Raw genomic sequence first — 24,866 nt, 5'->3', positions numbered from 1 at the left:
ATCCCTGCAGCTCATGGGTGTTGGGTCAACACGTGTTTAGCAACTGTTCAGTGTAGAGTACATATATGTTACATGTCCACGGGTAGGGGGTAGGGAAGGAGTGCATTAACCCTTAACAAACTCTTCTTGTCCTTGGCTTATTTTACCTCGACCTCAACACTTTGAGGTGTGGTTAGTTCTCCGCTGAAGTGGAAATGTGAGGACCAAACTTAGTGTTTTGGAAATGAAACCCATTTTGTCTGCTATGCTACCATCCCCTACTGCTAATGCATCAAAGATTATGTTTTAAGGACTGAGAAATGAAAGTCAAGTAAATGTGAGAATGTCTTCTTTTCAGAAACTCTTTGAGGAAAGCACATGTCTTTGGAATTGCATTTTCCATCACTCAGGCAATGATGTATTTCTCCTATGCTGGCTGTTTCCGGTTTGGTGCCTACTTGGTGGCCCAAGGCATCATGGAGTTTCAGGATGTTCTCTTGTAAGTATGGGGCTCCTATTGACAGTTGGGCTCTAGAAATGAAACCAAGGAGCATGTGCTTCATGCCTGGATAGGAAGCCTTACTCTGAAGCTTCATGAAGAGGTTTTGGTGATTCAGAAGTTGTTTTGCTGCTGAGTCTCCTTGTGTTACTCTGAAAGCATCCCATTTCATTTGGAGAATTGGTATCTGCCCTTCTCCCCAGTACTGACTCACACATTTAACCTTCTCAAATCCATGTCTAGGTGGGGTTATGATTCATCGAGGGGTTTCCAGCAGGCCTGGGTGTTTGGGAAGGAGCCTCACCCAGAGTCAAGTACTTAGTTCCTTTTGAGAAGATTCTGAACAGGGCAGCTAAAGAATAGATGTGGAGCACTGAGTTCTGAGAGCCCTGGAATATTCTAGGATACATTTGCTTTGCTTGATAAGAGAAAAGGAATTAGAAGGTAAGAGCTGGAGAAATTGAGGAATGAAAAAGGAAAGCTCTGTGGGAATATCTGGCTCATCACTGTGAAATGCAGAATATTGTACCTGGGTCAGAAGACAGGCCTGGACTTCCTTCTAAAATACTGAATATACAGGTGAACTAAAATATGTGGTTTGGTAGTGAAAAGTGAGTGTAATTTTTCTGAGTGTCTTGATTTGGTGATGTGTGAGCTGCCCTTTGATGGCATACCATAATCAGTGGTGACAGTTTTACACTTAAACCAGCATCACTGAAACTTGGAAGTATGTGTCAGTATAACATTTCCATCCTATTTAGACGTCAATCTGTGCATGCATTCCAGGTTTCTCAGGATGACCCCAACAGAAGATTGTAAAATTTCCACCCAGCCTGTCTGACAGATGATATGCAGGTGCTCTTTATAACTATGACCAAAAGATTGTAATCAGGCATCACTGGTATTGGTGCTTGATTAGATAATTATTGCTTTGAAAGTGAAAGTATAGTCACTCAGTCGTGTCCGACTCTCTGCAATCCTATTGACTGTAGCCCACCAGGCTTCTCTATCCATGGGATTTTCCAGGCAAGAATACTGGAGTGGGTTGCCATTTCCTTCTCCAGGGGATCTTCTGGACCCAGGGATTGAACTCAGGTCTCCCAAATTGCAGGCAGACTCTTTACCGTCTGAGTCACAAGAGAATCCGAATTAGTGCTTTACTCTGAGGCTAAGGTATTCAGCTGATGGAAGTTGCTGACTCTCGGATTGTTAGATTCAGAAAATAAGTCTTCTGAGTAAGAGATAGGGGAGACCTGTCTGAAGAGCTATCTGCTTGAAAAAGATCCCACAGGTCTAGATAAGAAGACCAAACGAACCATCTAAGTGATTTATTCATGGACTCACGGTATGATCCTGGGAAGATCCCCATGTTGTATCGGTTCTAGGCCCACTGTTTAAAAAGACATTTTGATCAATGTGTCCAGAGAAGGGCAGCTGGAATTTTGGGAGGGAAAGGAGTTACCAAAGATGCACAGGGCTTTTTAACTTATATTCCAGTTCTTTGAAGGGCAGTATTAGGCAAAAGGACGTACATTTCTCTTTGATTTGAAAAAGAACTTTTTAACAAAAGACTTCCTTCAGCAAACTTCCTCCTTCCTGAAACAAAGGATGGGAGCTGGCCTGGGGTGTGCGCCCTGGCACAAACTTGGAGAGCTGGACTCGACATCCTGTGAAGTCCTTCCCAACTTGAAGCTGCCATGATTCTCATGATGTAGATTAAGAATGGCGATGCAGGGACTTCCTTGGTGGTCCAGTGGTTAGGACTCAGTTGCTTTCAGTACTGTGGCCTGAGTTCAATCCCTAGGGGGAGCTAAGATCTCAGAAGCTGCAGCATGGCCAAAAACCCCAAAAAGAACTCAGTGCATCTTGAGAGCAGCACACTATCTGGCTGTGTAAGGAACTCTCTTCTTTGCTGCATGGCTCACAGCTTTTCTAAGACTCTGATCCAATTCCAGCAAAACTGCCTATATCCATTATTGATGGCCACAGATACTGCTGCAAGACAGCCACCCACTAGCCCCCAGGAATGCACAATAGTGAACATTTGTTCTTGGCTCTGAAGTCTTAAGTGGGTCAGCCAGGCAGTTCTGCTGTCTGGGCTAGGCAGAGGAGATCTCAGCTGGGCTCACGCGTGTGTGCAGTGAGCAATGGGCTGGTTGGCTGGGGCCCACACAACACTCTTCTGTCTGTGCCTTGTCCTCCAGCAAGCCAGCCGGGCTTGTGGTTGTGGCAGAATGAGAGAGACAGGAGCACTCAAGGCCCCCTGAATCATAGGCTTGGAGCTGGAAACCGTCACTTCCACCGCATCCTGTTGGCCAGAGCAAGTCCCAAGGCCAACCCAGACTCCAAGGGTAGGAAGACAAATTCCACTTCTTCCATGGAGAGGCTGCAAGGTCACGTTATAAGAAGGCGAAAACCCAGAGAGAGATGAAACATGGGGTCATTTTACTATCAGTTAACCACACTGATATGAACTTATAGGAAACTGTTGTTTTATTTTTTGGCTAATGTGTTGGGATTCTTCGAGGTAGCGCTCTCAGGTTGTAGAAGTGTCACTCTTGGCATCGCAGTCAGTAACTCTTGACACGTTTTGTCTTTGTTGTTGGCAGAGTGTTCTCAGCTGTTGTCTTTGGTGCCATGGCTGTGGGACAGGTCAGTTCGTTTGCTCCTGACTGTGCCAAGGCCAAAGTGTCAGCAGCCCATGTCATCAATATCATTGAAAATACTCCTCTGATTGACAGCTACAGCGCAGAAGGCCTAAAGCTGGTCAGTTTCATGTTTTGAGTATGTGACCTGCTCCTAACTGATGAATGAATGGAATCTAAGTGGAAGTTTAATAAAATCTGTGCTTTTACTTGCTGGTAGTAAAATGAAACTTTCTTGATCATGGGTTCATTTTAATAAATGCTGATAATATTGATACATGTTAACATCTAGTACTTTTATATAACAAAGCCACAGGGATATAGGAATACTGCCCATTTTATACACAAATCCTGCGAATCAGGTTTTCTTATGTGTAGGTAATTCTGTTATAGCTTTGGGTTATCACATTTGTATTGTGTTAATGAGACATGCGGTGGGAACACTGACCCTTTTAGATCTGTATTACTTTCTAGCAGTTACAACTGAAGCTTGATTGGAATCCAAGATCACTGCCTTCTAATACCTGGCAGTACAGAGGATTGGCTCTAAAGTCAGTTTTCAGGATTGCAGCAATGAAATTTACTTTCACTGTCCTGATTTTAGAGTACAGTGGAAGGAAATGTGGCATTTAATGACGTCGTGTTCAACCACCCCACTCGACCAGACGTCCCGGTGCTTCGGGGGCTGAGCCTGGAGGTGAAGAAGGGCCAGATGCTGGCCCTGGTGGACAGCAGCGGCTGTGGGAAGAGCACGGTCGTCCAGCTCCTGGAGCGGTTCTATGACCCCTTGGCTGGCACGGTGGTGAGCACACTATTTTATTTTTAGGGGGAGTGTGGTTGATTTACAGTGTTGTGTTACTTTCAAGTATATGACAAAGCAATTCAGTTATACATATATCCACTCTTTTTTCAGATTCCTTACACATATAGGTTGTTACAGAACATTGAGTAGAGTTCCCTCAACAGTAGGTCCTTGTCAGTTACCTGTTTTATATAGAGAGGATTGTGTGTGCTAATCCCAGGCTCCTAATTTATCCTTCTCCAACATGTTTCCCCTTTGGTAACCATAAGTGTGTTTTTGAAATCTGAGAGTCTTCTTTCTGTTTTGTAAAGTTCATTTGTATAATTTTAAAAAATTTGATTCCACATGAGTGATAGCATATATTTGCCTTTCTTTATCTGAATTACTTCATTTAGTATAATGATCTGTAGGTCCTTCTGAGCATCCTTTCTTGTTCAGCTCATTCCAAATTTTTCATCTTCTTAATGCCTAGATGTATTTAATTCTCGACAATAAGCCATGGCTTTACAAACCTTTAAACAATGATTCCACTTAAAGCCTGACCTGCTTGATACAGTCTCAAAGCTGTGTCCACTGTTCCAGCCAATTGGTCCTTTCCTTCAACTCTACTACCCTCCCCTCCTCTACAGGCAGCCTTTTTGCCTGCGATCCCCCTCCCCTTGGTCTCAGTTACATGAGAGGGTCCGGGGGGTGGAAATCCAGAAAGGCAGAGGAGGGTGCTGAGAGAAACCAGGTGGAAGCCAGAGATGGCAAGGAGAAGGCGGCCCCAGTGGCAGATGCCGTGGAGAGACGGGCACGATGAAGACTGCAGAGACGTGGGAGGGTCTGGCCGCTGATGGGCTGCTTCCGGCGTTTCACAGGCTGCTCAGTGAAGTGGTGCTGGGGGAAACAGGTGGCATGGCTGAGGAGTGGTTAGGAGGGAACGGACACGAAGTGTGTGTAGGCCAGTGGCAGACCAAAGGAGAGGGAAGGCAAACACGCCTGGGCAGAACCCAGGGGAGACGGTCATCATGGGGAATCGCGAACATTGTCATGGCTGAAGACGGGATAAAACCATTGATGGAGAAAGGAAATTCACACACCTTCTAAGGAAAAAAAAAGTGATATCGACAAATTTGGGAAACAGATAAAGAACATGGAGGGATTCTCTTTTCTTTCTACACTAAAAGGGTAAGTGAAGGGTCAGATTTATTCACGGGACATTGAGTAAACTGTCAATGAGTGCTTGTCAGCGACTATCTTAGGCACGGAGAAGGTGTTGTGAAGGGAGTAGGGACATTTTTTATTGTTATTTTTTGGTCGCACTGTGCAGCTTGTGGGATCTTAGTTCCCTGACCAGGGATGGAACCTGGGCCATTACAGTGAAATTACGAAGTTGTAACCACTGGACTGCCAGGGAACTCCCCCAAATAGTGAATTTTTAAATGACTGTAATGGGGACTAGAAAAGAATCAAATCAGGAAGGAGTGAAATTTATAGCAAAACATTTCCATTATGTAGGCCTTGAGTTATTGGTTATACTCAGGGGTGACATTCAAAATATTCAACAACTGGAATGGCCTGGGCACTGCCCAACCAGGATGGACACCTGCTTTGTACAGTGAGGCTGATGCCTGCCAGCTCCTTATGGGTCTTACTTGCATTAATGATTGACATGGAAATAGAATTTTCTAGCTGTAGGCGAGGGCTCTTTTCACTTCCTCACAGTAATCACAGTGATCATAAATATTTCTTACTGTATCCAAGGACAGTTGTGCCTTTAGTGAGTCTATTCTGTGACACTTACGTACGCTTTGTTCTTCTTTAAGCTTGGTTCCTTATTTTTACTACTTATTACGTATTTTCTGTGAATTCTGACTTTATGCTTCAGTTTTATGATTAAAGTTTGGACAGAGAACTCTCAGTGAAGACCTTCCTGACAAATGAAGCCATCCGAGGAGGAAATGTTGACTCTCAGACAGTGATTGTGGTCCTTAAGAGACATTTAGTAACCAGCATGTTATATGCTAATCTCTAGGAGATTCAACCAGTCCATTCTAAAGGAGATCAGCCCTGGGATTTCTTTGGAAGGAATGATGCTAAAACTGAAACTCCAGTACTTTGGCCACCTCATGCGAAGAGTTGACTCATTGGAAAAGACTCTGATGCTGGGAGGGATTGGGGGCAGGAGGAGAAGGGGACAACAGAGGATGAGATGGCTGGATGGCATCACTGACTTGATGGACGTGAGTCTGAGTGAACTCCGGGAGTTGGTGATGGACAGGGAGGCCTGGCGTGCTGCGATTCATGGGGTCGCAAAGAGTCGAACACGACTGAACGACTGAACTGAACTGAACTGAATGAATTATAGGGGATGCTTAAAGATTTTAACTGAAGAGATAGGGCATATCCTTCCATGAGTTAAAGAAGATAGCCTTTGAGACGTCTGTAGGGTCCATTGGTTAAGACTCCATACTTCGAATGCAGGGGACATGGGTTTGATCCCTAATGGGGGAACTAAGATCCCACATGCCACCTGGCATGGCCAGAATTTTTTTTAAAACAGATGATAGATCTAGAGTTGATTCTTAAGGGAAAACTAGAACTAGAGGCATAAGGCTATACGGGTGTGCAATCAAGATGTTGTTTGATGAAAGAGATAATGTGAGCTGTGGCTGATGAGTGATTTGTTCCTAATGTAGCATAAGTTGGGCTTCCCAGGTGGGTAAAGAACCCGCCTGCCAATGTAGGAGGCTCAGGAGATATGAGTTCCGTCCGTGGATCGGGGGGATCCCCTGGCGGAGGGCATGGAAACCTGCTCCAGTATTCTTGCCTAGAGAATCCCTATGGACAGAGCAGCCTGGCAGGCTACTGTCCACTGGGTCACAAAGTCAGACACAACAAAAGCAACTAATCATGTCCGCATGCAGCATAAGTTGGCTGAAACAGCAGATTTAATTAGAATAATGACTCTCAAACGTGTTGATTATAACCCAGTTAGGAAAGACAAAAAATTTCATTCCCCACTCAGCACCCCCAGCTGCACTCATAGTCACTGTAGTGGGAAAACTCTTAGTAATAACAGAGTGTTGAAGTTGAAAACAGCAATAATGGTAAACAGTAAAATAATCAGACTACAAGAAAGTGAAGAAATAAATGAGTATTCTCCACATACATTAAGGCAGGGGAGCAAAATTAAAGATGTGAACCTTGTCAGTCATGGTTCGGCGTAGGAAACAAAGCACTGTGGGTGTCCGAGCAGCTGCATGTTTAATAAGGGGTTCAGTGCTCACATCATGACTGGCAGAGGGGGGAGTCGGAGTCAGCGCTCCCAGCATGCAGATCAGTGCCACAGCTGCGATCCTGCGGCCAGGGAGCTACCGGGCTTGTGCCCGTGTCTCAGCTGCTCCGAGCCTGAAGGCACGAGGACAGAGTCTCACTGCTGCAAGAGCTGCTCTGCCGGAACGCGGCTGACAGCTCACCACAGCTTCTGGTTGCAGGTTTTGCACAGGGCATCTCACTGGTAGACCCTAGTTATTTCTGGCGCCAGAAGGGAGCCTAGGAAATAGATTTTAGTCCTGCAGCCCCTTGACAGGGGAAAGGACAGACACAGGAGAATATGGACCATGAGTGCTGGGTGCACAGGAGAATAACCCTGTCAGGACTACAGTGATGATGCCCTGCAAAGTGCCCTCATCTGTTGGAGGAACACGATGATCTGCTCCTGTGTGTTTGCACTAGAGCTTTGAAATGCCACCAAGTGCTACACAGCAGCCAGCCTTCTTAGTCAAGTGCCCACAATAAAGGCTAGTAAATGTGCCAAGTTCTGTTTATGAACAGCAATTAGTGATCTTGAAAGACTAAGTAAATAGGTTATTAGCGATTAGTTCTTACTGCCATGAAAAAAAAATGAGTCTGGTGACTGGAGCGTCATTTGATTGTAAGAACTGAAGCAAGGACTTGACCCTGAGGTCAGGAAATCCTCGTGACCATCAGGAAGCCTCAAGTCACACTTAGCAACATTGACCGGAGCAGTGGTTCTCAGACTGGTATGGGTCCTAATGGCCTGGAGAGCTCACAGAGAATGCAGCCACCCTGGCTCATTTACACAGATTAGGACCTGGCCTTTTCATTTTTTAAACTTTCGCAGATGATTCTGATGCCAACCAGACTTTGAGAACCGCTGAACTGGTAACTGCAAGTTTCAGGTCACACTGTGGCGAGTCTTACCAAAGGAAGCTATGGGATTGTTCAGAGAGTAGAGGTTCTGAGTTTTGTGGGGCCTGAAAGTTGTACAGTTTCAGGGACTATACTTGAAAGAGTTAGGAACACAGAATTAGTCACAAGCATAAATATTTACTTCTAATGAAAAAATTCACAACAAAATATTAAAGCCGTAAGGATTCTGGTCCCTCTCCTTTTTAGGCAAGTTATCCTAAAGGCTTAGCCAGAAAAGCCCCCTGACTACAGCCTGGCCTCCCCTCACCCAGGGCATTCTTTAACTCCCAGCCTTTGCCTGCAGATGAGGGTCCTTGAATCTTACATTCATTAGCTTCACTGAGACTCACTCGAGTCTTGGGTCTTCCCCTCACCTTTCCTTTCTCCCCTTGCCCCTCCTACACACCACCATCAGAGTCCTCTCTCCCTCTTAGGACACAGCGAGAAGCCTGTCATCTGGCTGTTACCCAGTGGGTACCTGGGCTAAGATGGACACATTGTTCCTTTGAAAGAAGAGGGAAAGTATTTTTCAATTCTCAACCACTGTGTACCCAAAATCTAACCTGTAGTGTGCAGACCTGAGTTTCCTCAGCCACTAAGAACGTGACCATGCACAAGTGACTGAACTCTGCTCGTGTCCTTATCAGTAAAATGGGGATTGCTAAGTCACTTCAGTCGTGTCCAACTCTGTGCGACCCCATAGATGGCAGCCCACCAGGCTCCCCCGTCCCTGGGATTCTCCAGGCAAGAACACTGAAGTGGGTTGCTATTTCCTTCTCCAATGAATGAAAGGGAAAAGTGAAAGTGGAGTCACTCAGTCGTGTCTGACTCTGCAAAATCACACCTATCTTGCAAGTTATGTCAAGATTAAATGAGGGAGTGCATGAGGCATACTTAATCACGGGGCCTATAATATAATCAATGCTCAATAACTTATCTAAAATGATTATTTCAGAGTAAATACATACAGGAAAATGATACATATTTAACATTTGATTGTGCTACTGAAATCAGACAGTAGATTTAAGTCTAGAATAGGGATAGCTCATCATTTTAATTTAGCCTTTCATTGTTACTGTCAGTGTGTTACCTGAGATTTTCATTTAGGCCAGGATCTTTTGAGCAGTGTTCACAGACTCACTGGATTTCCTTGGTGTTCCTCAGACCACCACCCGTGCCTCAGCCAAAGAAGATGTGCATTGATCTTTTCACATTTGGACTTTTAAACATATTTTCCCTCAGGAAAGGATCCTTTAGGAAACACAAGTTTTAAATAGTTAGCAGTGTCTGTGTATAGTGTGGGGATGAGGAGCTCTAAGCATCTTATTATATGTCTGATGGAAAAACTCACTGAAGCTTGCAGGGATCAGTCATATTCATCTGGTTATATTAGTTAAACAGTGTCTTTTTTTCTCCTAGCTCTGTGTGTGTGTGTGTATGTGTGTGTGTGTGTGTGTGTTTGCAACATGGACTGTAGCCCCAAGGCTTCTCTGTCCATAGAATTCTCCAGGCAAGAATACTGGAGTGGGTTGCCATTCTCTTCTCCAGGGGATCCCCAACCCAGAGATTGAACCTGGGTCTCTTGCATTGCAGGCAGATCCTTTAGTATCTGAGCCACCAGGGAAGCCCCCTGGGGGTATAAGTCTGGAAAAAAATTCTTTTTCTTTCCTCAGTTCTCCATTCCTCAAGTACGCAGTGTTCCATCTAGCCTGACCTGCTATATGGTTTGTAACCATCCTTGTGTGGTTTGTCCTTCCTCTCTTCAGCCTCTACTTTCCACTTTCCCTTAACGCCATGAGGAAACCTGGAGCGTAGATGCTTGGAATAGTCTCCATGACAACTGGGCTGGGTACTGTTGAGGTCATGGCTGTGTTTTCCATCCATCTTTGCGCCTGCTAGTTTCACAAATAGAAGCTACCTTCCTACAGCAAAGCCCGTATGTACCCTGTCCTTGGCCAGCTGTCTCCCAGAGGCGTGCAGCCAGGCACTTGGGATTCAGAGTACATTTATAGCTCAGGATATACTCATCAGTATTAGAAAAGCTCAAAGCTGAGTCACTGATGTCTTCTTCCTCGGTTATGGCAGCTCTCACTTGAATGCCAGCGTTCTCTTGCAAAGTAGATCTTTGGGGCAGATACATCTCCATGAGAGAGGAAGGATTTTTATCTGCGAGGCTGTAATGGGCACGCCCCAGGCTTCTGCAGGGTGATCCAAGGGGAGCCAGGTCCCTAGAGAAAGGCCAGGCTCTCCCTCCTGCTTCTCTGAGTAAGCTGTACATGTCTGTCCATCCTTTTATCCCCTCAGACATCTGTCCCTCTGCTGAGGTTCCGAGTGCATCACACAGGCGCCGTGCCAAACCACAGACAGTCCTTCACACACTCTGTGCCTCGCCCTGTGCCCAGTGGGGTCCCTGCTGACGTCCCTTAATCCTCAATTCCGGAGTTTAGGGATTATAATCATCCCCATTTTACGTGCAGAGAACCTGAGATACTGACTCACTTTCCTAAGATCAACAACTATTTAGAGAGATAGCGGCATCCTCCCACGCTCACTTCTGTCTCATTTGAGTCCTCAGAAACCTGATCCTAACTAACAGGTCAGGTCAGAAATGTGACCTCCAGGCCTGTTATGTGGTGATAGCAGTTAGTTATTTCCAATTGAATCGTGAATGCTTTTCCTGTGAAAAATCAGTACATAGCAGTAAGGATGGGGGACTTCCCTGACTGGTCCAGAGGTTAAGACTTCAGTTGAACTAGGGTTCAGCTTCTGTTTGGGGAACTGGGATCCTGTGTGCCACGTGGTACGGCCAGAAAACTAAAATTAAAAAGTAATCTTATTTTTAAAAAATGCCAGAATATATTCCAGAAATAGAATATGTTTTATTAGTTTCTGGTGTTGGCTACAACAAATTACAGCCAATTTAGGGGAGTAAAACCCCACAGGTCTATCTTATAGATTCTGGAAGTCAGATGTCCAAAGTAGACCTCATGGTGTCAGCAGGGCTGTGTGCCTTCTGGAGGCCCTTAGGGAGAATCTGCTTGCTTATCTTTTCTGGCTCATGGCCCCTTCCTCCATCTGCAAAGCCAACAACAACTGATCAAGTCCTCCCATGTTGCTTCACTGTGATCCCCAGTCTCCTGCCCTCCACCCCTCCGCACAGTTCAGGACCCTTATGATTATGTTGGGTCCACCTGGATAATCCAAGATAAGCTCCTCATCTTGAGGTCAGGTGATGAGCAACCTTCTATCGTAATTCTCTCTGCATGTGAATAACATGAGCAGGTTTCGTGAATTAGAACATGGATATCTTGGATGGAGGAGATGGGCATGATTATGCCTTGTTGCTGTTGTTCAATCACCAAGTTGTGTCCGACTTTGCGACCCCACGGACTGCAGCACGCCAGGCCTCCCTGTCCCTCACCGACTCCCGAAGTTTGCCCAAGTTCATGTCCATTGCATTGGTGATGTCATCCAACATCTTATCCTCTGTCACCCCCTCTCTTCTTGCCCTCAATCTTTCCCAGCATCAGGGACTTTTCCAGTGAGTCGGTTCTTCACATCAGATGACCAAACTACCGGAGCTTCATCTTCAGCATCTGTCCTTCCAGTGGCAGTGTGGGGTTGGTTCAGGGCTGATTTCCCTTAAGATTGACTAATTTGATCTTGCGGTCCAAGGGAGAGCAATTATTCTGCCTTCCAGATGCATATATCAGGAGCCAGAGTTAAAATGGAAGAAACATAACAGTTCCCCACAGCATGCAGTTATGACCTGACTCAGTTGACCTTGACAGGCCAAACTAAAAGCCACAACGGCAGTCTCGTAACAACTTGGCAGTCTTAACGTAGGAAATAACAACATTCATTTTTCTAAATTCAAAAATGTTCTGGTTCTGAGGCCGATCCGTGATCTCTTGTTTTCAGTTTATCGATGGCAAGGAAGTAAAGCAGCTGAATGTCCAGTGGCTGCGGGCACACATGGGCATCGTGTCCCAGGAGCCCATTCTGTTTGACTGCAGCATCAGCGAGAACATCGCCTACGAACAGCCGGGTCGTGTCCCAGGAGGAGATTGAGCACGCGGCCAAGGAGGCCAACATCCACTCCTTCATCGAGATGCTGCCGGACGTAAGTCTCTCACCGGATGCGGTGCCTGGGAGCCTGTGGTTGTGATTCGTAAAGGGCTGGATCCCAAAGGTGAAGAGAAATGAGCAACCAAAACACACCCCTGATGTGGACAAGCATCTTCCCATCCTATGTCATGATTACAGGACACCTCCCGTCCCCATCTATGTCATGATTACAGGACACTTCCCATCCCCGTCTATGTCATATTTACAGGACACTTCCCGTCCCCGTCTATGTCATGTTTACAGGACACTTCCCATCCCCGTCTATGTCATGATTATATGACACTTCCCGTCCCGTCTATGTCATGATTACAGGACACTTCCCATCCCCGTCTATGTCATGATTACAGGACACTTCCCATCCCCATCTATGTCATGATTACAGGACACTTCCCATCCCCGTCTGTGTCATGTTTACAGGAGACTTCCCGTCCCCGTCTATGTCATGTTTATATGACACTTCCTGTCCCGTCTATGTCATGATTACAGGACACTTCCCGTCCCCGTCTATGTCATGTTTATATGACACTTCCCATCCCCGTCTACGTCATGATTACAGGACACTTCCCGTCCCCGTCTGTGTCATTACAGGACATTTCCCGTCCCCATCTATGTCATGTTTACAGGACACTTCCTGTCCCGTCTATGTCAGGTTTATATGACACTTCCCGTCCCCGTCTATGTCACGTTTACAGGACACTTCCCGTCCCCATCCTATGTCATGTCTACCCAACCACCTGCCTGACTCCCTGTGAGCAGTCTGACTAAAAAGTTCACGTCTGGGAGGCCTTTCCCTCCACATCAGGGCACGGGGCCCACAGAAGCAGGTGTGGCCCTCCCCATCATTTCTCTCCGAACCTTCCCTCCACCTCCTGGCAGCTCTCCCCCAAGCCTCGAGCCTCTCTCTGTGAAGTCAGGCCAGGCCAGGGGACTGGACCCATTCAGAAAAAAGGCTCTGAGCAAGGGTGAGTTACTGGAGTGTCCGTGGTAAGGTGGCATCTCTCGCCATGGCACGTTCCATGGGCCCCACGCTCCACTTGCAGGACTGATATTGAAGCCCGCCCTGGGCTGTTATCCCATGGGTGCCCTCTGAATTCCTCCTAGGAAGTTAGATAAATGGAGCCTCTTACCCTCTCTTAAGCCGCTTAGGTCCTGTATTTTAAGTGCATCTAGACTGTCTGGAGTAGGAAATGGCAACCCACTCCAGTATTCTTGCCCTGGAAAATCCCATGGATAAAGGAGCCTGGCGGGCTACAGTCTACAGGGTTGCAAGACTCAGACACGACAACACACATACACTAGACCTGTCTTGTCTCATGCCCCCCCGCCATTGTCACAAGTTATGTTCATTATCATAAGGAATTGCCCCCTGAAAACACAGCTCAGCTTCAAACCGGCAGAGAAGGTCCTCTCCTCGTGGGGAAAGATGACAATGCCTTATGGCCCTAGGCTACTCCCGAGACTGCCTTTTCTTGAGGCTCTTCTCTGGATCACTGCCGTCACCACACATCACAGTCCCCCAGGAAGAAGCAGTGTCCCCTCTCTCCCCTGCTTTAACCTTCTAGCCCATCTGTGGATAATGGGCCCTTCCCAAGGCTGGAACGTTCAGTGCATAACTTTAGTCCCCTTCACTAATGATGAGGTCAGTTAGTCCCCTTCACTAATGATGAGGTCAGTTAGTCTGGGCATGGGCCAGCACCTCAGTGTCACCTGGGATCCTGTGAGAAATGCAGGTTTTCAGGCCCTACCCCGGACCTGCTGCACCAGAAACTTGGAACTGGGGTCTAGGAATCTGTGTTCTAATACCCTAGGTGATAAGCAGGTACAGTTAGAGAACCACTGGGCTAGAGGTTAACAAAGACAAATACTGAGAGTGATTATCATCTAGCTTATGCAATGTATCTTTCCCCTTCTCACTTTTGTCTGCCACAGGGACCCATCTTCGTGGGCTCTGGGCTCTGTCCACAGAACACGCCTGTACACATCAGAATTCTTTTCCTCAGTGTCTACATGTGGAAAGAAAAGCCAAAACCCCTTAAGTCCTACTTTCTGTCCAAGGACCTACTTCTTCACCTTTGTGGTTCACACTAGGATTTACCTCATCCTGCAGCAGGGCTGGTCTAGTTTCCTTCTCTCAGGGTTTACAGTCCTGCCTTTACCTGCCTCAGTGGGATCTATATTGTGGCCATACAGCCTGGAAACCGCTCCACCTGTGTGGGACTCACTTCAGTGGATCGGCCTCTCCGGTGGCTGCAGCTCTGGGGTGGGCCTGTTGGCAACCAGCTGACCAAACCTCCCCCAAGCTTGGTCACACCATGTACAGGTGGAGAGATCTATGTTGAGTGCCACAGAATTAGGGTTGCTAGAAATAGCAAGGAAAAACAGGCAACTCTACATAGCACATGAGTTTTTTATAATTGAAGTACAGTTGATTTACAATGTTGTGTTAAGTTCTGCCATACAGCAGAATTGTTCAGTTACCTATATATGTACACCTTCTTTAATATTCTATTTCATTATGGTTTTTATAGGATACTAATTATAGTTCTGTATGCCAAACAGTAAGACTTTGCTGTGTATCCCTCCTGTATATAATAGTTACTTCTGCTTTACGCCAGCCTCCCTCTCCGTCCCTCCCCCTCCTCGCTCCCCTTGGCAACGCAAGGCTGTTCTCTGTGTCCGCGAGCCTGCTTCCGTTCCGCAGCTAAGTTCATCTGTGTCATAGTTTAGGTGGCCCGTGTAAGTGATACCATGTGATATTTGTCCGTCTCTTTCTGACTTCCTTCACTTAGTGTGATAATCTCTAGTTGTATCCACGTGGCTGCAGACGGTATTATTTCATTCTTCTTTATGGCTGAGTGATAGTCCATTGTACCACACCTTTGTTAACTGTTCATCTGCCGGTGAATATTTAGATTGCGTCCATGTCTTGCTACTGTGAATAGTGCTGCTGTGAACATAGGGGTGTGCGTATCTTTTTGAGTTAGAGTTTTGTCTGGATGTGTGCCCTGGAGCGGGATTGCTAGATCACATGCTAAGTCTGTTTTTAGTTTTCTGAGGAATTTCCATACTGTTTTCCATACTGGCCGCACCAGCTTACATTCTCACCAACAGAGTAGGAGGTAGGACATGATTTAAAATCGAACTCTGGATGTCAGAATCAGAGCCCACAGTTTACAGGATTTCAGCCTGGCAAGGATCTGAGAATAAAAAAAGATAATGTGGTTTTCTAGGTTATACATTGCATTTCTTCTCTCACTTATTTGCCCTATTAATTCTAGTCATTATCATCACATTTAGTACTTAATGATCTACTGTGGGAAACAATATGTGAAAAATTTCAGGAGAATTCTAAAAACAAAAGTAAATCAGGAGATTTCAGCTTTTCAAGTTAGATACCAAAATAGAATTTCTTAGCATCCATTAAAATTGTTGACGCTTTGGAAATAGTCTTATAAAAACAGACAGCAAAAGGTTAGCATTCTAAGAATCTTCCCTTCCTCACTTTCTGAAATAATGCAGAGAGCATCACCTGCTGGTCATAAATAAAATGAGCTTCAATTATATTATTACGCATAGCCTGTTAAAATCAAATTTCCTTCCTCTGACCAGTCTTTGTCCCAAATATAGTGAAACCAGAAGGCTTGAAGAGACTAACATTGCAGCAGTAGTCTTCCTCACGTTAATCTGTCCACACTAAAACATAATTTTTAAGACACAAATGTCTGTTTTCAAGAAGAGAAATTAATCCTGCCATGTAGAGCTATGTTTTTGCTGTTAAACTCATCAACCCATTCTTAGCTTCTGAACCTCAACCTTTTTGTGTATATGGACGTGGTTATCCTATTTTCTGTAAGCAGACTCTTTCTCACAGCTTGATCAGTTCTGCTTTTCATAATAACAAAACCCTGTTTACAGAAATACAACACCAGAGTAGGGGACAAAGGAACTCAGCTCTCTGGTGGCCAGAAACAGCGCATTGCCATAGCTCGCGCCCTTGTTAGACAGCCTCACATCTTGCTTCTGGATGAAGCTGCCTCGGCTCTGGCCACGGAAAGTGAAAAGGTGAGAATTTAAATTGGCCTCATTCACACTTGAAGCAGCTGTCCTTAGATGGTTTAAATTTGCGCTACTCTCTTCCACAGTAGAGAACAAAATTCAGGCTGATAACGAATTTTGTTACTTTCAGTGGAATTTAAACTCTTTCTGTAGCTGTCATTCAAGAGAACTAAGATGAAATGAGGCAGTTAGTCTTAGAGCACGTGTGCTCCAAAAGATAGCCCTGGATCACTGTGTATTGATCCAAGAAGCTGCATTCAGGAGGCATGGTCCCATCTCTACTGACAGCATCTCCTCAACAACTGTATAAAAAAGTGGAAGCATAGAAAAATGTTTAAACCTGGCTGTTCCTTAAGGTAAATACTAGCTATCGTTTTTAGTTTGAGAAAAAGTTGAGTATTCAGGTATCTGAATGATAATCTCATTCTGAGTTTTGTTTTTTTTTTTTTAATCTTTTATTGGAATATAGTTGTTTTATAATGTTGTACTGAGAATTATTTTTTAATCTTAAAAATACCAAAATTCAAAGAAGCTGTGTTTGGCCCGTGCCTAGGCTTCCTGACTTAACTGTAGTGGTAGACCAGAAGGATGCTGCATGGCTAAACCCACTACTGAATGCTTTTAAGTGATCGCAGGGGCTATATTTATAGTTACAACTTGGAGATAGCCCCTACCCAAGAACTAACCCAAACTAGGATTCGGTATCTTCCAGTATAACAGATCCCTTGCTTTGTAAAATACGTATTATATCCAACTGACACTGTTAAAGAAGCACTTATCGTTGGATACATTAATAGTGAGGCTTGTTGTGAAGGAGGAATTCAAGGGGAAGGATTATTCTGACCAGAGGTAATTTGTGTGATTACTGAACAGGTGGTCCAAGAAGCCCTGGACAAAGCCCGAGAGGGCCGCACCTGCATCGTGATCGCTCACCGGCTGTCCACCATCCAGAACGCAGACTTGATAGTGGTGTTTCAGAATGGCAGAATCAAGGAGCACGGCACACACCAGCAGCTGCTGGCGCAGAAAGGCATCTATTTCACCATGGTCAGTGTCCAGGCTGGGACAAAGCGCTAGTGAACGGTGACCATATAAGCTGTCAAATATTGTCTTATAGTACTTTCGTTAAAATATGGCAGTTAATCAAAATTAAAAAGCGAACACCTACCAGAGAAACTATGTAGAGTTACTTATTTAACATTTCCTGCCGCAATGGAAGATCCATCCCACTCTGTTCTGGGTCTTCAGAGACTTTATAATTGAAAGAACAGAAAGAAGCATCATCGACGGGAGTAAATCAGTGGATTTGATTGCATTAGAAAGGTTATAGAATCATTCAAAGTAGATTTTGTTAATAAAGTGTATAATTTTTGTTTATATTTTCTTATTCGAACTGTAACTGACGACCCTGCTAAAAGATTATAGAAGTAGCAAAAAGTACTCAATGTTTGCACATAGTGCCTATAATAAAACTAAACTTTTATATGACTGGAGTCATCTTGTCTGAAGTGCCTGTAAATCTGTCATCTCTCACTTGGACTATTGAAGATCATTTCTGCACTTGAAAAAAAAGGAATTCTTTAAAAACCTCCATTAATTTTGTAAGAATGGTTAAACTATATATTAATTCCTGTTGTACATGTCTTTTCACATTGTGTTCTACAAAACCATATGGCTTTCTTCTTCTTGAACTTGATCCTGCTGATTGTTGTATTTCCACATTATGCTGACTCTCAGACCAGTCACATAGATCAGTACAGGATTTTAGGGGCTGAAATGGGCAGAGGATGGACAGCTGTGAAGCATGTACTGTCATGTATGTTGCCTATGTTGCATTGGTCTTATTAAGGGGTTTTACAGAATTTTCATCTTTTTGTACTTTTGAAAAATATTTGCATGTATTTATTTGGCTGCGCTGGTCTTAGTTGCAGCATGTGGGACCTTTGATCTTCATTGCGGCACGTGGGATCTCTGTTTGCGGCATTCACATTCTTAGTTGCAGCGTGTGGGATCCAGTTCCCAGACCAGGGATCAAACCCAGGCCCCTTTGTCTTGGGAGCACAGAGTCTTAACCACTGGACTACCAAGAAGTTCCTTTTTGCACTTTTAACAATAAAAATCTTCCTCTGTTTTGATATTGAATCACTTTTCCCAGTAAACTGGACTCTTCCAAATTGATCCTTCTGGTGGCAGATGATTAAAATGTGCCCTAAGTTTAAATGCAATCAGAAAATTGTGCTCCAACTACAAAAAGACAAGCCAAAAAGCACTATAAACATGACTGAAAGGCACAAGCTGGGAGCGATATTTGCCATATTTATTATGAACAATTGGTATCCTGAAAATACAAAGAATTTTAAAAGGAACAAAAATGCCATCACCTCCAAGGAAAAATGGGAAGAGAACATGGTCCAGAAACTCCCACAGAAGAAACGCTGGAGAAAGTACACGGTCCCAAAGAAATGCAGATTAAAATGGCAGACCCTTGAGTAGTGACATCAGCCTAGTGGCAGAATAAGGCATCTGCCCTCTTTGTTTAGCCCTCAGCGACAGTAATTTGGCATTGAACCATGACAGAAGTACCGTCTGGGAGCTGCGGCATCCAACACCCTGTGCCAGGGGCACCTGAGAGGAGTCTTGCTTCCCCACAAGTCGACTAATAGGGATACAGACTTGGGCCCTGACTGGACCCTGAAATAGCCTGTGAACTGGCTGGAGCAGCCCATCCCGCCCCCCACCAGCCTTGGTCCAGTAGCCCCTGGAAAACACTGTCTAAAGCAGTCACCCACAGACCAGAGAGCCTTTGAGAAGTCCAGGCTTCCAGAAGAGAAGTTTCAGCCTGCCTTTGGAGCCCCAAACTGAGTTTGGATGCTCTGAGAGAGCAAGAGGTGCAGCTTCACTTGACGTGCACCACCCCGCCCCCAAGGGGACCCAGCTCAGGGTAGGAGAGAGAGCCTGCAATTTATCTCAGGGAAAGTGAGAGCTTGTGGGTGACACGTGGCTTCCCAGTCCATGCGGGAGGCTGCCAAAGAAGCTCGTTTCTCTCTCCCCACATCCGGAGTCCTGAAACTTGGACTGCATGACTGGGAGGCAGGGAGAGATGGAGATGGCAGGTAGCCCCCTCAGGGCATTGAAGGCACACGGGTCCAGCTGACCGCACTCAAGAAGCTTGTCCTGAAGCTGCAGGGGATGCCTCACCTGCAGTGCTCAGCATATGCTGTGCTGTGCTTAATCAGTCAGTCATGTCCGACTCTGCAACCCCATGGACTGTAGACTGCCTGGCTCTTAAGTTCATGGGATTCTCCCGGGAAGAATATTGGAGTGGGTTGCCCTTTCCTCCTCCAGGGGATCTTCCTGACCCAGGGCTCAAACCCAGGTCTCCTGCATTGCAGGCGGATTCTTTAGCATCTGAGCCATAGCGCTCAGGATACCTCCCCCACGAATAGCCCCTGACCCTGTGGCCAGCTCCCTGTGTGCTCCCGACAGCAGTGGCAAGAGCAGGACCTGGCTGATGACTGGTGATCACACACAGACGGCCGAGCCAAATCTGCCGGCTAGGGAGAAACCCCAAACTTGAGCTTTAGTGCCGCCTTTGGCAAAACAGGAGGAGGACAGACAGTACATGGCCAGATGCACTGCTGATCAAGAGAAGACACATAAGCCTAAGGGTTCTGCCACAAGAGGGAGCAAGAAGAGTGGATGAGGCGCAGTCAGAGGAAGTCAGAAAGCCTCAGAATCCCTGGCAGGGCTGATGGAAGATACTTCTCTCCTGACCCAGTTAATAAAGGCAGGAGAAGGTGAATATTACTTCAGATGGGAGGACTGCAATGCAGACTTCAAGGGACATGAAAAATCAAGGAAACATGATACCACCAAAGGGTGACAATGTTGACAGAACTTTAGCTAGAAATAAAAGCAGAGCAATCAAGTAAATTGGAAGTGAAAGAGAAATGACAGCTGATACCACAGAAATAGGTTCTTAAGAGATTACTGTCAACAGCTATATGCCAACAAGTTGAATAATGTTAGGATAAACTGATAAATTCTTAGAAACATACACCATATCAAGACCGAATCAGAAATCACAAATCTGAATAGACCAATAATGAGTGAGGAGATTTAAGTCAGTAAACCAGAACCTCCCAACAAAGAAAGGCCCAGAACCAGGTGGCTTCATTGGTGAGTTCTACCAAACATTTAAAGAATAACACCAATCTTTCTCAAACTCTTTCAAGAAATGGAGGAGGAGGGAACACTTCCAAAGTCATTTTACAAGGCCCGCATTGTCCTGATTAAAACGTCAAATAAAAGCATTACAAGAAAACTACAGATGAATATGGGTGATCAATAAAGGTGCAAAAATTCTTGACAAAGTACTTGCAAACTGAATTTAACAGCACATTATAGGGATCATACAGCATGATTAAGGGAGTTTATCCCTAGAATACAAGGATAGTTCAACACAGGCAAATCAATAGTTTATTAATAAGTTAATCCTATTAGATTAATAAAATGGAAAATAAAAATCAGATAATCTTAAGAGATGTAGAAAAGAATTTGAGGAAATACAACATCCTTTCATAATAAAAAATTTTCAACAAATTGGACATCGAAGGAATATGTTGTTCAGTCACTAAGTTGTGTCTGAGTCTGCGACCCCATGGACTGTAGCCTGCCAGGCTCCTCTGTCCGTGGGATTTTCCAGGCAAGAATACTGGAGTGGGTTGCCATGTCCTCCTCCAGGGCGTCTTCCTGAGCCATGGATTGAACCTGCATCTCCCGTGTCTCCTGCATTCCAGGCAGATTCTTTACCTCTGCGCCACCAGGGAAGCCGTAGAGGGAATATACCTTAACAGAATAAAGGCCATATGTCGTGAGCCTACAGCTAACATCACACTCATTGGTGAAAGACTGAAAGCTTTTTCTCTAAATCAGGAATGAGATAAGAGTCCCCACTCTTGACTCCTAGTCAACATAGTACTGAGCATTCTAACCAGAGTAATCTGGCAAGAAAATAAATAAAAGGCATCCACATCAGAAAGGAAGAAGTTAGATTGTCTTTGCAGATGATAGGATCGTATACACATACAGAAAACCCTAAGGATTCTACCGAAAAATGTCTTTCTCCCCATGGCTGCTTTCACGCAGCACAATGCCCTCCAGATTCATCTGTGTTGCCACAGATGGCAGGGTTTCCTTCTTATGGCTGAACAGTATTCCATTGTAAGCATTCACTGTGTTTTCCTTACCCGGTTGTCCCTTGATGGATACTTGGTTTCTGTATCTTGGCTATTGCGAGTAACGTGACAGTGAATATACAGTGCTGACTTTGTTTCTTTCAGGTGCACACCCAGGAGTGGAACTGCTGTATCATGTGGTAGTTCTAGTTTTAATTTTTTTTAAAAAATGTGTTTTGTGGCTGCGCTGGGTCTTCACTGTGGTGCTCAGGCTCTCTGTGGTGGTGCACGGGCTTAGTGGCCCCGAAGCCTGTGGGATCCTTGTTCCCGATCAGGATCGAGAGCACGTCGCTTGCATTGGAAGTGGCTTCTCAGCCACTGGGCCACCAGGGAAGGCCCTGGTGTTTATCTCTGAGAAACCTTCACACCGTTTTCCTAATTTGAAGCCACCAAAGTTGTGATAACTGGTTACAGTAGCCTTAGGAAATTAACAGAAACCTCAGATCAGGGAAGCTAAACATGATGCGTTTATTTTATTTTACTTTTTAAAAAGAAGGGAATGAGGCTCTGAGTTGGGCTAGTGAGAAGAGGGAAGCACAGGTGGCTATGAGAAATATCCAGAGTCTAGATATGAACGGTGGAGGGAGGGGAAGAAACTGGCTAGGAGAATGCTGTGACACGGATGGAGGTGAACAGCTCTTTTAGGAGGAAGATTGTTCATGTGGCTTGAAGGTGACATCTTGGTAGAAGGTTTTTTAGAGTGTGGCCCCTGGTTACCAACTAAACCCAAACGGGTCCCACTGTGTGCTGTTTGCTTGAAATCAGCTGTTTTATTTTCTTCGTTCCATCCTAGGATTACCCAGCTCTGTCCAACTTTAAACTATGATGATGATTTTTTTGTTCACCAGAATGAACTTCTGAATTTAGGGCAAAATGTGTTTCTGTTTCCTGCTGCACACAGCAGCCGTCTGTTCCCAGGTCTCAGTGAGGAGTGTTTTTGAGTCCTTTTTCTTACTCGCATCTTCATTTCAGATGCCTGCTTCTAGCTTATGAACCTTTTGGGGAAAGGATTGTGTCTTTGCATCACTTTGTTCTTTTGTCTGGCGCTGTCCTTAGGATATACTCAGTCAGGCTCAGTAAGTGTCTGCTCTTCTGCTAAGTTTTTTTAAAATCTAGTATGTACCTTCCTCTCTGTTACTTTTGTTTTATCAAAAATTAAGATCTAAAAGTGATGGGTTAATGTAAGATACATTAAGAGTAGTCTTATGTAAGTAAGGCCATATAGTTTCACATAGAAAATGAGAAGGGAAGCCCATGATTACCATAAGACCTGTGACCCAGCTCTACCTACTCCACCAAATAAAGGGGGAGCCTTTTAGGAGTTGTGTCCATAATTTTGTAAAAGAAAAAATATGAAGTGAGAGTAGTCCGATAACAGTATGATACCAATATCAACATCCTGGGTTTGATTTTGTATTCTCCAGGGGATCTTCCTGACCCAGGGGTTGAACCTGGGTCTTCTGCATTGCGAGCAGATTCTTATTGTCTGAGCCACCAGGGAAGCCCTGTTATAGTTGTTACCTGCTGTCATTTAGGGAGGCTGGATGAGGGGTACACAGGACTCTACAATTTTTGCAACTTGCTGTGGGTCTATGATTATTTAACAACAAAAGGTTAAAGGTAGAATCATATGGTGAAACTTAAAGATCTGCTGCTCTTCAAGTGCTGATTATGTGGGCTAAAATGAAAAATGAGTTACCCAAGAAGTGGTGTGAGTGGAGAAGACAGGCCCTGGGGATGAAGGGACAGCATTTCAGGTGGAGGAATTTCAGCCTCTACTCTGATTTCAGTAGAGCCTTTCAGCCGCTACTTAAAAGCACCTGAAGTACACATAGAAGGATGTTGCGGCTGGAGCTGGCTGAGCCAGGCAGAGTGGCAGGAAGCACTGCCTGCTTCCTCTGGGAGCCCTACTGACAAAATGCAGTTCGGGAGTGTGGTAAGCTGAGGGTCAGGTCTTGAGCTATGATTGCCTTTCCCTGTCAGAACCTAGCCAGCGTGCCATAGGAAGCAGCCCAAGATACGTGGGCAGGCCACATGACGTGACTCAGTAGAGCCCACAGCCATTATCAAGTGGCAGCCACGTGAGGGGGTACCACAGACTGCAACCCATTCAAGCCTCTAGATGACCGGCTCCAGCTAGCACCTAACTGCATCCTCATGAGACGAGACCCACCCGCTATGCCCAGTCAATCCACAGAACCATGAGTCACAAAAACCTAGTATTTTAAACCAATTGATAACTAGAGCGAGTAATAGCCCTCTGAGTTGGAAAGCCTATAAATGACTTTCACTTACCTTAACTCTTGAAAACTTCAAAAGTATCCTGTAGGCTGTAACAACAGCCCAGTCAGCATCTTGCACATTAGAAGTCCTCACTAAGAATGTCTGTTAAGTGAAAACAACGAAAGATCTGTTGATCTTAGAAGAGAGATCAGACAAGGGATTTTCAGGAGTGCCGTCTGTAACTGTAGTCCTTTGTCCCACTTGGAACTTTTAACACCAAGGTGAAAGACCTCTGCTCTTGGCGTCGGGAGGAATCAGGAGAGCAGAGAAAAGCGGGAATGCTCACTGATGTGTGTGAGAGGCAAAGATACATGATGAAATGTTTTCACCAGGATTCTTTCAAAAGAGCCAGTTTGGGTCATAAGGAAAAGTGACCTTTGAATTGGAAATGGAACATTTTTGCTTTCTGTGCTAGGCAGCTCAATTTAAATGTTTTCCCTCTTATTGATTGTCGGTTGTTCCGTGGAGAAGCATCAAGGTTCTCCAGCCAGAAAACCTGGGTTTCTCTCCTGGCTGGCTGTTTGTTACACATGTCATTCTTTGGGCAAGTTACTGATTGTGTCTAAGTCTTTATTTCCTCATTGGGCCTCATGGAATTTCAATAGCTACCTCACTGGATTACTTGAACACTGGATGTTATGATGTTTAGGACAGTGCTTATCAGACAGAACAACAATAATAATAATGTTGGTTGCCTTCAGGTCATGCTCTTCAAGGCCAGCTGTTCTCTTGCATGAAAAGAAAGTTCTGTTTTGTGTTTCTTCAACAATTACTTAAGTGCCTATGGGCTAGATATTAGGAGCACAGTGATAAGGAGCTCACAGTTCAAGGAGGCAGGAAACAAGGTTAGTAATGTATAGGTGCTGTTACACAAGACTTTGGGGGAAGTTAAACAGAACGCCAGCACTTCTCTTGGGAGTGCTCTGAGGGTTAAAGAAGTTTCTTGGAGAACTGAGTATCGACTTGTCAGATGGACGCTACAGGAAATCTGTGCACAGAGAGAGCGGTGTGCACATCCCCGAAGGCTGCATCGGAAGTGA

At 45.1% G+C, this 24,866-nt stretch overlaps 1 protein-coding gene and 1 long non-coding RNA gene across 2 annotated transcripts in view; one reads left to right on the top strand and one right to left on the bottom strand.

The window, feature by feature from the left end:
• LOC138439218 (ATP-dependent translocase ABCB1-like) overlaps positions 1-18,441 on the top strand; it is a 48,747-nt gene extending 30,306 nt beyond the window's left edge. Inside the window, 7 exon segments of the mRNA XM_069587697.1 lie at positions 338-478; positions 3,088-3,244; positions 3,728-3,925; positions 12,044-12,172; positions 12,174-12,245; positions 16,166-16,312; positions 17,180-18,441. Of these exon segments, the coding sequence (XP_069443798.1) occupies positions 338-478; positions 3,088-3,244; positions 3,728-3,925; positions 12,044-12,172; positions 12,174-12,245; positions 16,166-16,312; positions 17,180-17,383 (1,048 nt within the window). The 3' untranslated portion in view covers positions 17,384-18,441.
• On the bottom strand, positions 14,640-24,390 carry LOC138439224 (uncharacterized). Its single transcript, XR_011256641.1, has 3 exons — positions 23,839-24,390; positions 17,475-17,557; positions 14,640-15,447 (listed from the first exon to the last, which is right to left on the bottom strand). It is a non-coding gene; the product is annotated as an uncharacterized lncRNA (long non-coding RNA).
• Between the last annotated feature and the right edge of the window lie 476 nt (positions 24,391-24,866).

The sequence above is a fragment of the Ovis canadensis genome, chromosome 4 (assembly GCF_042477335.2).
Source record: "Ovis canadensis isolate MfBH-ARS-UI-01 breed Bighorn chromosome 4, ARS-UI_OviCan_v2, whole genome shotgun sequence".
Lineage (NCBI taxonomy): Eukaryota > Metazoa > Chordata > Mammalia > Artiodactyla > Bovidae > Ovis > Ovis canadensis.
The sequence above is the reverse complement of the archived record's forward strand: the minus strand, read 5'-3'. Positions and strand labels throughout refer to the sequence as shown.